The 13,951-nt window shown below is 40.2% G+C and overlaps 1 protein-coding gene across 2 annotated transcripts; it reads left to right on the top strand.

The window, feature by feature from the left end:
* The first annotated feature begins 1,384 nt into the window (after positions 1 to 1,384).
* On the top strand, positions 1,385 to 13,920 carry LOC137605698 (plakophilin-1). 2 transcript variants are annotated; one of them, XM_068330408.1, is made up of 15 exons: positions 1,385 to 1,696; positions 4,201 to 4,316; positions 6,441 to 6,632; positions 6,786 to 6,979; positions 7,226 to 7,367; positions 7,503 to 7,710; positions 7,807 to 7,975; positions 8,759 to 8,876; positions 9,707 to 9,874; positions 9,977 to 10,153; positions 10,373 to 10,526; positions 10,612 to 10,798; positions 11,464 to 11,548; positions 12,093 to 12,196; positions 12,309 to 13,920. In XM_068330408.1, exons 1-14 carry the CDS (start codon positions 1,516 to 1,518, stop codon positions 12,165 to 12,167), a joined length of 2,166 nt encoding a protein of 721 aa, XP_068186509.1. In that variant the 5' UTR covers positions 1,385 to 1,515; the 3' UTR covers positions 12,168 to 12,196; positions 12,309 to 13,920. The 2 variants fall into 2 exon arrangements, with proteins under 2 accessions (XP_068186509.1, XP_068186501.1); XM_068330400.1 differs by having other exon boundaries at positions 12,093 to 13,920.
* The last annotated feature ends 31 nt before the right edge of the window (positions 13,921 to 13,951 follow it).

The raw sequence follows: 13,951 nt of genomic DNA, 5'->3' as shown, positions 1-13,951 counted from the left end.
AAAACATGATAGATTTGAGTTCACATGGTAATCATTGGAAAATATGTGTCTGGCTTACTTCCACGTACAATTTCTTATCAAATCAAACAACGCTGCCTTGTTCTTGAACCTTTTGTGTTCTCGAAGAGAAGTCTGAGTCCAGTTCCTTTTATATTTGATAAAAATTCTGATATGCTGCTTCCAATAAAGTATTTGCAGCCACATCGTCGTTAACACACATCACACACCCATTGTGGGTTGAGTTCCTCAGTCATGTTGAGGCCCAGGACAGGGCAGAGAGTCAGACATTGTGATGTGGTTCTGCAGAACGCATCCCCTCAGACGCACCTCCTGCCCTCCTCTCCGCTCTCATCCTTCCTTCAGATTGCTCCTTTGAATTTCTGTTGCCTTCAGACCAGTGTGGGCCAAAACTTTTGGAGTGTTAACTGGCAGTGGGAGGTGCCAGTACACCTCCTGAGCACTGCCGAGGTGCCCTTGAGCGAGAGACTGTCCTCTTAGAAGTTGCTCACTGGGGCACCACACGAAGGAGCTGCCCACCGCTTTACCTCCCCATCATTTGTATGCGTAGTCACCTTGTGTGTGTGTACAGTACTTTCCGCACTATAAGGCGCTCCTTCAATGAATGGCCTATTTTTTTTAAAAATTCACACTTAAGGCGCACAGGATTATTGTAAAACACATCTGAGAATCCATCTTCAATGAATGGTCTATTTTAAAACTTTTTTCATATATAAGGCACATTGGATTATAAGAAATTGAAAAAAAATTAGGCTTTCAGATGCGCCTTCTAGTGTGAAAAATACTGTATATGCAGGCCTGTATCCACATATATATGCATGTGACAACAACAGATGCACTAGAGTGGACAAATAATTTTCCCAATGGGGGATTAGTAAAATGTATTTATTCTACCACAGAAAAGGAAAACCTGACAAGCAACTGAACTGCCTGGACATGACCCAAGATGTGCATTATTTATTTATTATTTATTTAGTAAATATTTATAAATATTTATTTATTTAGATTTATTAAAGTCATTACGTATACATTACTATAAGTGCATCATAAATTAACGCTTGAGTATGAATTGTGCATGTAGGCTTCCAACAGGACTGAACGCACTCAGCTCGCTGGTCGACATTCCAGGTGAACTGAACACCAAACTCCAGACTGACTGTGACGCGTTTTTCTTTCGCTGTTTCCCAACAGAGAAAGTTTAACTGTTGTCGCACCACAACCTTAAAACCTAAACCGTATTCAGCCCGTCTCCGTCGGCCCCTCCCTCCCCTCCACACCTGCATGTGAACGCACCACCGGTTCCACCTTCCGCGGGGCGCGGTCACGGAGGGTGGAGCTCATCCACCGCCGCTGCTTGTGGGAACGTCCACATTCCTGGTGCGCCGCGCTTCTACTTTTGCTTCGCCGAGACGTGTCACACTGTTCTGGATCTGCGTTGGAGACGGGTTCGATCGGTTCCGTTTATCAGAGAAGGAAGGGCTCAGATCTGGGGGGAAGATGATGGTCCTGGAGCCGCTCCGATCCGCGCTGACCAAGCAGAGCGTGGATGACACGTCGCTGGCGGTGCCGTCGGACGACAAGCTGCGCACCGGACAGCAGCGCGTCTTGGATCAGGTGCACACCATCAAGAGGAGCAAGTCCAAACAGGGGAAGAACGACACGCTACCTTCACCAACAAGTATGAAAAGCTGCTCTGTGCAACCCCATAATATTAAGAATAATGTTTAAAAACAACTTATATTTGGTGCTTGAGATGTTTTGCGCGCAACTTTAGATACGCGCAACCATAAAGCTCCAATTTCTCAGCTGACAGGAGGTGAAAACAGGTATTTTTGCCTGCATAACTGCTGTTATGACGTTTGAAGGGGGGGGGGCACTAGTGGGTGGGGAATTATAAGTGCAGTATTTTGCTCTACAACCTTCAGGTGTCAGTAACAGGTACTGGACGCGTTCACCGATGATATGATCGGTAGAACCGAACCAGGGAATCTGTGGGAAGCTGATTCAAGGCTGCGGTTGATAAAGATTTTTTCTTCTTCTATTTATTCCAAGAATGTAACTGGTGCTCTTCTTTCCACATGTCAGATAACACACACACACTCATACACACAATTTTAGACAATTACAGTATTTTACGCACTATAAGGCGCACCAAAAACTTTAATTTTCTCAAAAAACCGACAGTGCGCCTTATAATCAAGTGGGCCTTATTTGTGAAAAAAGTTTTGAAATAGGTCATTCATTGAAGGTGCACCTTTTAATCAGATGCACCTTATAATCTAGTGCACCTTTTTATATGAGGAAGGTTTAAAATAGGCCATTCATTGAAGGCGCGCCTTATATTGCGGAAAATACTGTACAGTACTGTACATCCATTCTTCCGTAAGAGCTCTTTGTGCTTGACGTTAATTCTGCAAGAGCCGTTATAAAGGTCCAACAGAATTGCGAAATACTATTGCCGGGTCATCCTGATGACTCAACATTGTTCTAAAGTTCTAAATTACGTTGGTTATGAATTATTTTATTGAGATTTTAAGTGCTTCACTCGATTAAATGTGTGTTCTGCAAGAGCAGCCCGTCTCCTGCCTGTTTTATAATAATAATTGATATGTTCTGTGGGACAGACAGAAAACTTTACTGTAAAGGATGTACTTGAATAAATGTTCATTAGCACCACTCAGCATAATGAAGAGCTTCAAAGCTAACTGTTTACAATGAAAGTCTAAAATTGTTCATCATTTTAAGACTTCTTGTCATTCTGTCATATGTTTTGAACAAATACCAAAGAGGAATTAAGGAAGTAACCAAACTCAGCTTGTAAAAGATGATTGTTTTGCAATGGGATAATGTCTACAAGATATAATGGTAGGCAAACATAAAATATAAGAAATCCAACAACAAGGCTAGACTTGGTCACAACCCGGAGGCCCTTAATACTACTAAACATTAATAAAACTAAACGCACGGTAATCACTTAAGTGTCACCTGAGTGTCATCTAGCCATATGGATTTCAAAAACTCCTTAGTTTTTCCTGACTGCATACTCAATTCACAAAGTTTAATGAAAATCCTTTTTTTTTCCTGGCTTTTTTGCATCAGAGATGTAAATGCTATTTTTTAAAAATGCCTAACTCGGGTGAATACACCCTTTAAGATCATTTTAATCATTGAGATGATCCTTTTTATCACTTCGGGATACTTCTTTTCTAGCGTCCATTCATGTTAGCGCTTTTGCGTCTGCTATAGTTTTGACAACTGTAATCCCATAATGGAGAAGTCGCGGCATTAAATTGGCACACTGTGGCGGTATAGCTAACAATCCTGTGACTCATCCAACAAAACAAAGTATTAAAACGCATTTGGCCAAGTATATAGGCTCAGGTCTCCTGTGGCTGATGTCACCTCTTGTCTGCTGACTAAACAATTATTGTGCCAGGCAATTACATAGCACACAAATGATGTGATATGTGAACTTATTTTTAATCATTAAAGCAAATGTTTATTCAAATTAGTTTAAAAAAACTTTATAAAAAAAAATCATAAATGAATGTTAACCCTCATTCTCATTTCTAATAAAATCAGATTCCTGTGACGCCGGCAGAAGAAGACAAACGGTATTAACTTGTGTAAAATATATTAAATTAAAAACACAGACAAATTATCATGGAGGTTTGTTGGCGTCTTTGTGACGCCTCGGCCCAGCATTCAGAAATTCCAGTCTTGTTTTGGGTCACAACAAAAGAGAGGATCTGCTCAGATGGGTCGGAGTCGGATTTGGGTTGGCCTCTGTTTTTGTCTTCACCTCGCTGGTTTCTGTTGTCTTCCCTCCGCCTCCATACATTAATCGATTTGTCTCCTGTTGTCTCTCTAAAGAGAGAGGTGTTTCATTGATTCTGGGGATGAGATGTAATGGCATGTCCGGAAAAATAAACTAAATTTAAAAAAGAAGAAACCTACAGTAGATTGCATTCAAAACGTCTGTTTCATGTTCTTTAGAGGTCGTATCTCCCATGGCATCATGACCCTGAAAGCATTTATCTTCTTGCTTTTTATATCTTTTTGGCTTTATCGACATCCATGGTTTAAAAATAAAAAAGGACTCATGCTGATATATGCTTAGTGTCTGTTTTGCATTTTTCCTTCTGTTTATTTTAGTTGTCTTCTGTCTCTTCTTTTAAATAGAGAGCTCTCAGACTTGGACAACGCATGAATTTGGATCGTTCCGGTTTAATCCTCCCAGCACTAATGGTACCTTCCAGCGCATGAACTCCTCTCCATCAAGAGCTTACAGCAAATCGGTAACCGTCTCTCTCATGTCGATTTTAGCTTTCATTCACATACTATACTATACTGTATGTCATACATATGATAAACATACTATATGTCCATTTATTTTAATTATGTTCTTTATTAATCAAATGAAACAAGCTTGTTGTGCATGAAACAACTCATTATGGTCTGGTAAATGAAACTGAACTACAGACCAACAATTAATACTATCAAACGCAAAAATAAAAAGGAAGTATGAGTCAGTATCTTCACACAAAAGCTGGATTGTTCATCTGATATTTGTTCTAATCTAATCTTATTTTGCCTCCTATGGTGAAGAGTCTGAATCTCCTCATTCAGAATTGGGTCAGTGAGGTTTTCAGTGAGGGAAGGGGCTACTCTGTCCGGTATGGGCCGGCCTGACCGTACCGACTGACGATGAGATGAGGCATGTCGTGGGAGCGTGTTGATGCGTTCACGCTGATAACAGCTCCCCATTATTTCAACATGAAATACATCGCATGGTGTTTTTGTTTCTTATTCCATTGTCGTTCAGGCTTGAACTGAACTCTGTAAGTTAAATTAATACTTAGCTGTAGTTAGATGCAACAGGAGCATAAATAGCAACCTAAAACTATTAAATAATAGTAAGAATATTAGAATGTTACATTTGTATTAGAATATTACATTTTAAAAAATGATAAAATAGAAAAGAAATGTAATACATTTTCGTGCTTCCTTCTTGACATATAAATAATCGTGAATTTCTCACAGATGCTAGATGATAAATTAAATCAGAACTAAGTAATTATTTGTGTTTACATGTGGACAGAATAGCCTTGTCCATCCATCTGTTCTGACTCAAGGAAGTCCTTGTTATCTCAGTGAGACTAAACACATGCAGCATGATTTATTTTCTCCCTCATCATGCTTTTGCTGCCGAGTAACGAGGGTTGACACGGTTTCTGCTACCCGAGCAACCAGTCCAGTTTGCAAAAGGGGAGAAGAGAGGGAGGGAATTATTACATGAATCCCTTCTTCAAAAAAGGATATTAAACAACTGCAGCATTCTTCCTTTGTCACTTTTCAAACAAGCCAATAAGATTTGTGAGAATGACTAATCCTTAAAGTATGAGCGAGACATGCTCTGTCACCACGCTCACGTGATGACACGTTATTTCTTGGTATATTTGCGGCAAAGCCTGAAGTTGTTGGTCTTGTACACAAACGCAAAGTCGATGAATTACATCTAAATAATACTTAATTGTATGATATTAAGTTTTGTGGCATCAGGATTGGGAGGTCAGGTTTAACGGGTGCTCCGTCTGACTTGTTCACACAACGCTCCTCTGTCAGAATCTGCTCAGCTGCAGCAGGAGTTACACAACACAACGGCTTGATTTAGTTTCCCGCAGCCCAGATTGTGTTACTGTTGTGTGATTCTGTGCTGCAGCCTGTTTCCTTTCAGGTTTTGCATTGAATGGAATTCCTCTCTTTATGTAGAGGAGACTTCTTTGTAAAGACGAACAACACTTCTTCTTGTTGTCCTTGAATCAGATTTGGTCGTTTTGGTTGTTCAGATTCTTAAGTACAAATGATCCCTCTCTAAAATCTGAATGGTGCTGATCTCTGAATGGCAGGCATCCATCTGTTGATACACTTTTGTATTTGAAAGTCATTTGCATCACCAGGAAGAGCGACGTGTTGTGTATTTAATTCAGGTGCACCTGACATTTGTTCCCAACGGCAAACACAGCTGAGGATCTGTGTTGTTGTCATACCTAGTCTTATCTAACTGTTAACGCATGCATATAATCAAACACATGAACCTTCAACATTACTGTTTTCATAACTCGGATACGTGTCTGAAAACCAAAGTGACTTGAATTTGATTTTTTTTTTAATTTCCGTTAACACAAACCTGAATTTTTTTTTCTTTTAAAAAAAATTTTGGGTTATATCATCCCAAAATGATCAGCCTTAAGGTGATGCAATGATTAATGATATACTGTTATGTTAGTCTTTTGCTATTTTCAGTTGAACTGGTTTTCATTATTGGACACATTATAATTATTATGACACATACATACTGTAATAATACTCTATTTTATTTATACTTAAACTTCCTGCGCTGTATGTTCTTTAATTTTTAGTTAAATACCCAGAAGAGTCGCACTTTATCAGCTAAAACCATGAAAGGAAGACATTTCAGCACCTCTGCTATGTGGGACCAGCAAATCAATGCTTCCAACTGGCCCAGCAGTCCCAATGGGCTGAAACCCAGTCTGAGTGACCCTACCTTGGCTCCTGTTCCAGTTCCTGTTCCTGCTCCTGCTGCCGTGATGGTAATCACTTATTTTCTTTCAAAATTGCAGTGCCACATAAATACCTCAAGAATTTCCTGCTTCTTGTGTCAAACAAATCTTGAAATCATTATTCCACAGCGCCATCCTGTATAAGTATCATAACTTTTTATTTATTTATTTATTTTTTGTTAGCGAGGCAGAGGGCAGACCTTCCAAAGCCACCAGACCAGCCAGACACGGGTGAATAGACAAAGCATTCATTCTATGACCAATGGATCTCAGATGACCAACAGCCATACACGCATCGTCCAGCAGCCCTGTGCCCAGTCTCAAACCGAGGGCAAGATGGGAACCTTCAAAGCCTCCAAGACCGAGCACCAATCAGCGTGAGTTTGCTTCCTTCTCAGCCTCATTTTCATGCAACACAAAGAAACTGAGGCAATAATCAGGTCAATGCGTTCTCTAGTTAGTTTTCTCCCACAGTTATTTTTTCAGATTGGATGTTGCAATCAGGGATTGTCGGGAATGATTTTATTTGAAATGCTTCCTGCTCTCAATAAAATCTGTATCGCTTACTGAACTCATCGGATCAGGCTCACGCAGCGTGTCTTTCCATCCTCTTTCCTGTGCAGCGTGAACAGTTCAGTGACCATGCCCGATCTGACTCTAAAGGAGGCTGTGGAGTACCTTTCTCACTCTGAGGAGTCCTACCAGCAGTGTGGAGCCCTCTTCATCCAACACGCCACTTTTAAAGAGGAGCGCACCAAGCAGGAGGTCTGAGCATGCACTTTACATTCATACTGATATACTTTAAATGCTTCCTAGTAACACGTTCATATGCATCCCACGAACGTGCATGCATGCACTGTTTATAGTTTTTTAGTTAACTTTGCCATGTTATTGTGACAGGTCTTGGAACTTGGAGGTATCCCACTTCTGGTGCCCCTGCTGCGGAGCTCCAACCCCGGGGTGAGCCAGGCTGCTGCTGGGGCTCTGAGGAACCTCGTGTTCAAACATCAGGAGAACAAGCTGGAGGTTCAGCAATGTGACGGTATAGTTAAAGCCCTGCAGCTCCTAAAGGAGACGGACTCTACTGAGACCCAGAAACAAATCACCGGTAGGATCCTTTCTGTACAAGATCCTTGAATAATGGGTTAGTGTACATCTTGTCCTTAACCGTAATCCTTCTAACATTTCTTCCTGTCATACGAAGGCCTGCTGTGGAACTTGTCCTCTGCCGATGAGCTGAAGCCAGAACTTATAGGTGCAGCGCTGCCCGCCCTGACGGAAAACGTGGTGGTGCCCTTCACATGCTGGTCAGACAGCACTGCCTACAACAACATACATGAGGATGTCTTCTACAATGCTACGGGATGCCTGCGGTGAGAGCATTTCAAGTAAAATCTCTGCACCTGTGCATTTAAATGATCAATGTTCATGTTTTGAAGGTAGAGATCAGACTAATGGTATCGGTAAATACTGATAAATCTGTAAATACTGATAGTTTTATGATGTGATTGGTTGATTCATCAATTATAAGTCAATACACTGACAATTGTGAAAGGAATAGGATCCAGTTTCTTTGGCCTGTCTGTGTTTAGGCACTGAATTTATTTGACCTGTGGACCTGTAGGACCTGTAGTTTGAAACAACATTTGAAGATGTCACAGAGCTCACATAGAACACATGATAGACATTTTAAAGTATTTTCTGATATTTACTTATAATTCATCAGTTAAACCTAAAAATGACCAGCAGATTAATCGACAATAGAAATATTAATTTCCTCCAGCTGGAGTAAAAAAAAATGACACTGAACTAAATGCGTCGGTAACTATTAATACGGTTATTTCTGCATTTCTGTTATTCCATCACATCCGCCCTCTCTTAAGGTGTGTTCTGTGTGTTTTATGCACCCACGGGTGAATCACTTCTGTTAGTTGTCAGTCATTTAAGGTTAAGGTTGTAAAAGTACTTATCTAAAGCAAATTCTACCTCAGTGCACCTGATCCCTTATCACTACAATCTAGTTTGCGCCAAGGGGGTGTGATGACAGTTACATTTATATGTCTTTACATTTAACTGTGTGACTGAATATGTCATGAGAGACGTAAATGTGTCAGTTTCACCGCGTAAATTTAAATGAATGACTGAAATGTGTGCAGGAACCTGAGCTGTGCCAATCAGAAGGAGAGGCAGGCCATGAGGGACTGCCGCGGACTCATCGACTCCCTCATGAGTTACACACAGTCCTGCGTTGCTGAGGAAACTCCTGACGACAAGGTAATCCCAAATTATTTTTATTTATGAAAGATTAGAAATGATCATATCCCTGCAACACACCCACCATTTCTGTAATTATAGTCTGCAGTATTACCATGCATGCACACACGGGATGCATTCCACATGTATGCACCACGTGCAGATGTGATCTGTCGACATAAAAAAATTCAGGTTACGCAGCTCGCTGATGACATTTCAGTCGTCCTTACACACTCAAGCTGAAGGAACAACGTAAATGTATGAGCAGTCAAAAATAGCTTTAAGTGGTTTTATGGCTGGAACGCCCCCCCATTTAGTAGCCAGGCATGTGTTTCAGCACATGACACGTGAATATCATAAGTATACAGTACGTATGCACAACCTGCATAGGCAAGTACACTCTGTGGTTGGAAACACTGTATGTGTATAGTTAGAGAGAAGCTGTGTTGAGTGTTTGTCTTCAAGTCTGTGCCTGTACAAAAGCTTTTAAAGAGGTCGTGGGTGATTGTTGTTTTTAGTTTGTCTGCATGAAGGATGGAGAGAGTGGATAATAGTTATAGAAGACTAGAGTTTCTTCACAATATTTATCCACGTATGTAGAGTTTTCTGTTTTTCTTTTCATTCATTTCTTTCTGGGTCACGCCTGATTGAACAAACCTAACAAAACACATAGGAACTCACCCGGACATCATGCAGCAACTTGAAGAGAAAGACACTGACTTTCACTGACGGTTGTGTTTGTGGGCTTGACAGTTGCATTGATAAGTTGGTTTATTCCGAAACTAAATCTGAACGTTTTCATTTCATGTTCTGTTATAACTGTTTTATAAAATCCTCTCTTTTCCCTTCAGTCTGTAGAGAACTGTGTATGCATCCTCCATAATTTGACCTACCAACTGGAGACCGAGTCCCCTGAATGCTTTAGCAAGTTTCAGCCGAAAACGGAGAGTCAAGTCGGGGGTAGAAAAAGCCCAACAATCGGATGCTTCAGTCCTAAAAGCGGCAAGGCTCACAAAGAGGTGTGCAACTAACAACCCCAACACCTCCACCCCTGTACATTAAATATGTCACAACAGATTCTTAATCCTTCTCATCTCTTTTTATCACCCCCTTTCTCTCAGTTTTCATTTGACATGAGTCGGGGAATGTTAGATGACAGTTCCCCATCAGGTGTGAACTGGTTGTCTCACCCCAAAACTATGCAGACCTATTTGTCGCTGCTGAGCTCATCCCAGAAAGATTCCACCTTGGAAGCGTCCTGTGGTGCTCTGCAGAACCTCACCGCCAGCAAGGGACTGGTGAGCGCTAAGGACTTTAATTATCATCATTTCTGTGCGATAATGAATGAAATGAGAGAAAACTCTGAGCCTGTTTCACAAGTTTCATGAGAAGGGTGTGGATTTACGACCAAGAATGTAAAATTTATTTGAGAATTAAAGTGGAAAAACAACAAGGGAAGAAATAGGCATTTACGAGTCAATCATTTTGTATTTTTTGATGTTTCTTTCCCCCTGCAGGGGGCAGCTGCTATGAGCCAAATCCTGGTTCAAAAGTTGGGAGCTCTATCACACTTGTACCCTCTTTTAAAATCTCCTAACAAAAACCTGCAGAAGACCGCCATGTCCCTGCTGAGCAATATGTCTCGTACCAGCAGTCTGCAGACGTCCATGGGTAAGGAGAAGTGTTTATTCACAGTCTACATTAAAACTGTTGAACGGTGTGTGAACGATCAGTGTGTCCCCTGTGTTAACCTTAGCGAAGCAGCTGCTCCCTGAGCTCGTCAGCGGCCTCACCTCCGGCGCCCTGGACAACGGAATCTCTGACGAGACTTTAGCAACAACGTGCAACACCGTGCGTTCTCTGATGCTGGCAGACCCTGACACGGCCAAGAAGGTGATAGATGATCAACTGGTGTCGACGCTGGCGCACCTCAGTGAGAACGGGTGGGTCTTATTTTAGGCCTCCCAGTGCAGAGAATTCAGCTGCATTAGTGGGATTCACTCTGGTGAAACATCTTGTACCTAAAATGACGTGTTTCCATTATATAAGTAACCCTGCAGATTATTTTTAGATTTACAGATCTAAAAAAAAAAATTAACCACTAAAAAAAAAAAAAAAAAACAGTTCTCAATTGATAAGGAACATGTCATTTCAAAAATTCTCTTCCTCTTGCTCTGGATGAAGGAGTGTTCTTTGGGTTTTTCACACTAGTAGAAAACTTTTATCTCACTAGTGTGAACAAAACAAAATTCTTTTGATTTTTGCAACAGATGTGGGTGAATACCCGCAAACTATCACCTATTTTGTGTGCAAATCTGAAAAATGTGTTTTTTAGGTGAATCATCCCTTCCTTCTCACTTTAAAAACATACACAAAAATACAAGTAATTTTTCAGTTTTTCTGGTAATCCTCGTAATTGTGAATGCATTCCAAATGTTATTTAAGTGTAGAAAGTATTAGAGGCCTGACGTCTCTTTTAAGATCTGTCTTATCTCATCATCCCGTCTTTTTCTGTGTTATGTAACTTATGCTGCATTTTAGTAATCCGTGCCTTGCTTAACATTTTTATTGTTACAGATGTAAATCGTTTCTCTTTCTCTGGCTCTAGGTCTTTACCCAAAGGCAGTAAAGCAGCTTCTGTGCTTCTCTACAGTTTATGGAATGAGAAGAGTTTGCAAGGTGCTGTGAAAAAGGTAAGCGAGGAGCTGAACTGAAATTCAACAACGATGACCGCAGAGCACAGACACAACACAAATCGCCTGTAGGTCACTGGTTAAGCACATGTTTGAAAAGTCTTGTTGGTGCAATGGGTGGACCTTATTGAAATAGGTTTTTATTGCTCCCTTGGCTTGAACAGTCAACCCCCCCCCCTGCCCCACCCAAAACTTTAGTGAACATAGAAACAGTCACACTGGAATCCTAGCGGACTGGTTTTTAGTTCTCAAGGCTCTGAGAAGAAACACATGGAGAGTAGATGAAGAAGAGGTAGACGTGAACAGGCTGCAGGATTGACAGAATATTTGAACAATTTTCTTGAATGGATTCATAAGTGTGCAATAAAACATAGTGATGCATGTGCATGCCATAAAAAAATAGTAAATAAGTAATAAATAACATGATAGAAAACCTGCAGATACTAACACACACACACACCTGCATGTGTATTCATATTTACACACCCTCTTCTCCTACCCATGTGTCACTTTTTAAATGATTTCTTTTCTTTTTAATCCACAGCTTGGGATCGACAAATCGTTTTTTGTCAATGAACACACCACAGCAGCACACAGGTCGGTGCAAGTCATCGACTGAACTTCACAAAAGTCACCAGAGCCTGAGAGGTGAAATCTAATGTTCCACTGCTGAGGAGTCAGCTTTTTTTTTGTAGATTTTTTTTTTTTTTGTCTCACTCCCTTCTTCTCTGGTTGCATGCGCTCATGGGTGTTCTTCCAGATGGGAACCAGCATGTTCAGACACTGCTCGGACCGCACCCTTGCATCGAAGGGAATAAAATTACTTTATTCACAGAACAACCTTGTTGAAAGAGCTAACTGATGAGGGGTCTGTCTTATGTTGCACGTACTACAAAGAAAAGAGAGCTCATAATTCTAGTTATTTCTTTTTTTGTGTAAATAAAGGGGTGAATGTGTTTTGTGGGAGCTTGAGGACGTGTGCACACTAACTCGCACTAACTTACAGCCTGAGAGCTGCTGTACATGTGGACATTTTTACAACAATGTGTTATCTACTGTACTATGAAAGTTACTGGCAATGCTGTCAAAAGTGTTTGACTGCAGTGAGTAAAAGATAAGATTTTGTGTTTTGTGGCCTTGAGGACGGAGCAGCCAAGAATGTAATAAATAATAAAAAAGTATTAGAAAATGTAAAAAAAAAATGATGAGGTATTTCTGTATTGTTGCTACTGGATGAAATCTTCTGCATCTTAAAAGTTCGCTTTTTTAAAAAAAAAAAAAGTCAAACTTGTTTACTGACGCTGGTAATTATTTTACGTGTACTCTTTTCAAAGTTTCCATGCTTGTGTAAAGAAATGCTACATATCTGTCGTTGAAAGCAGCTTCTTGGCATTTTTTTTGTTGTTCCTTTTTTCAGATTTTGTAGAGAATAAAATAAATGGTTTTCAACGTGAGATACAGTTCTAGGAATAGTTTTGCATGTTATTGTCCGCTGTTGTTCTTGCTGAGATTTGATGGACTAGTTCATGAGCCTCTGATGTCTGCACATGGAGTATGAAGTTGGAGTCGGTTACGTTTGAAATTCACAAAGACAGGAAACTGCCTGGTTGTAAAAACAGTCCTGTAGATCTAAATGATTAACCTTTTATATCCTGTTTGTTCAAACTCTAGGTCCTCTAAAGGACGTGTTGTCGTACTACAACATTTATGGGATCTGTAAAATCACGCAGTGTCATTTACATTTATTGAACTGTACATACAAGATGTTTTACTTTAGGTAGTAGATATGTGTGTATGTATGTGTGTTTGGACAGTCAGCTGTTTGTTTCATTCCCAGCATTAACTCTATAGTGCAGGCTTTACCATAAAATTATGTGTTTTTTCTTGCACGGGCTGAGGAACAGGAAATGGCTCTCATAACTCTAAATGAAACTGAAAGAGCACATCGAGGAGATAATTACGGGGCTGTGCCCTCGAACATAAGTCTAAAGATTTTATAAGTGGGAGGCAAGTCATATCTTTGTGTACCGATAATAGTCGAATATAGAATTTTTATCTTTGACCGATTTAGTTTTCAGGTGACAAAATTATATATTAAAAAAGAAAAGTCTTGTTTACTGAAAATAAGCTTTAAATCCTTGTTTGTTTGTTTTTAAGCTCAACATTATAAATCATTACATCATTCTTGTGAACAGATGAGACTATTGGATTTTATGGGTAATCCCCAGAGCTCCATCAAAACAATTTGGAAACAAGTCACACAGTGTGTTCCCTGGAGAAACGGCAATGTCAGTATTGTTTGAACATGTATGGATCATAATAAGGAACTTCCTCTGTCATCCCATGTGTACTTTGAATAAATAAGAACTTTAAGACAACATGTTTTTTTTTTCCTTGCTGGAA

Source organism: Antennarius striatus, chromosome 2 (assembly GCF_040054535.1).
Source record: "Antennarius striatus isolate MH-2024 chromosome 2, ASM4005453v1, whole genome shotgun sequence".
Taxonomy (NCBI): Eukaryota; Metazoa; Chordata; class Actinopteri; order Lophiiformes; family Antennariidae; genus Antennarius; species Antennarius striatus.
Note: the sequence above shows the minus strand (reverse complement) of the source record. Positions and strands in the feature narration are given on the sequence as shown.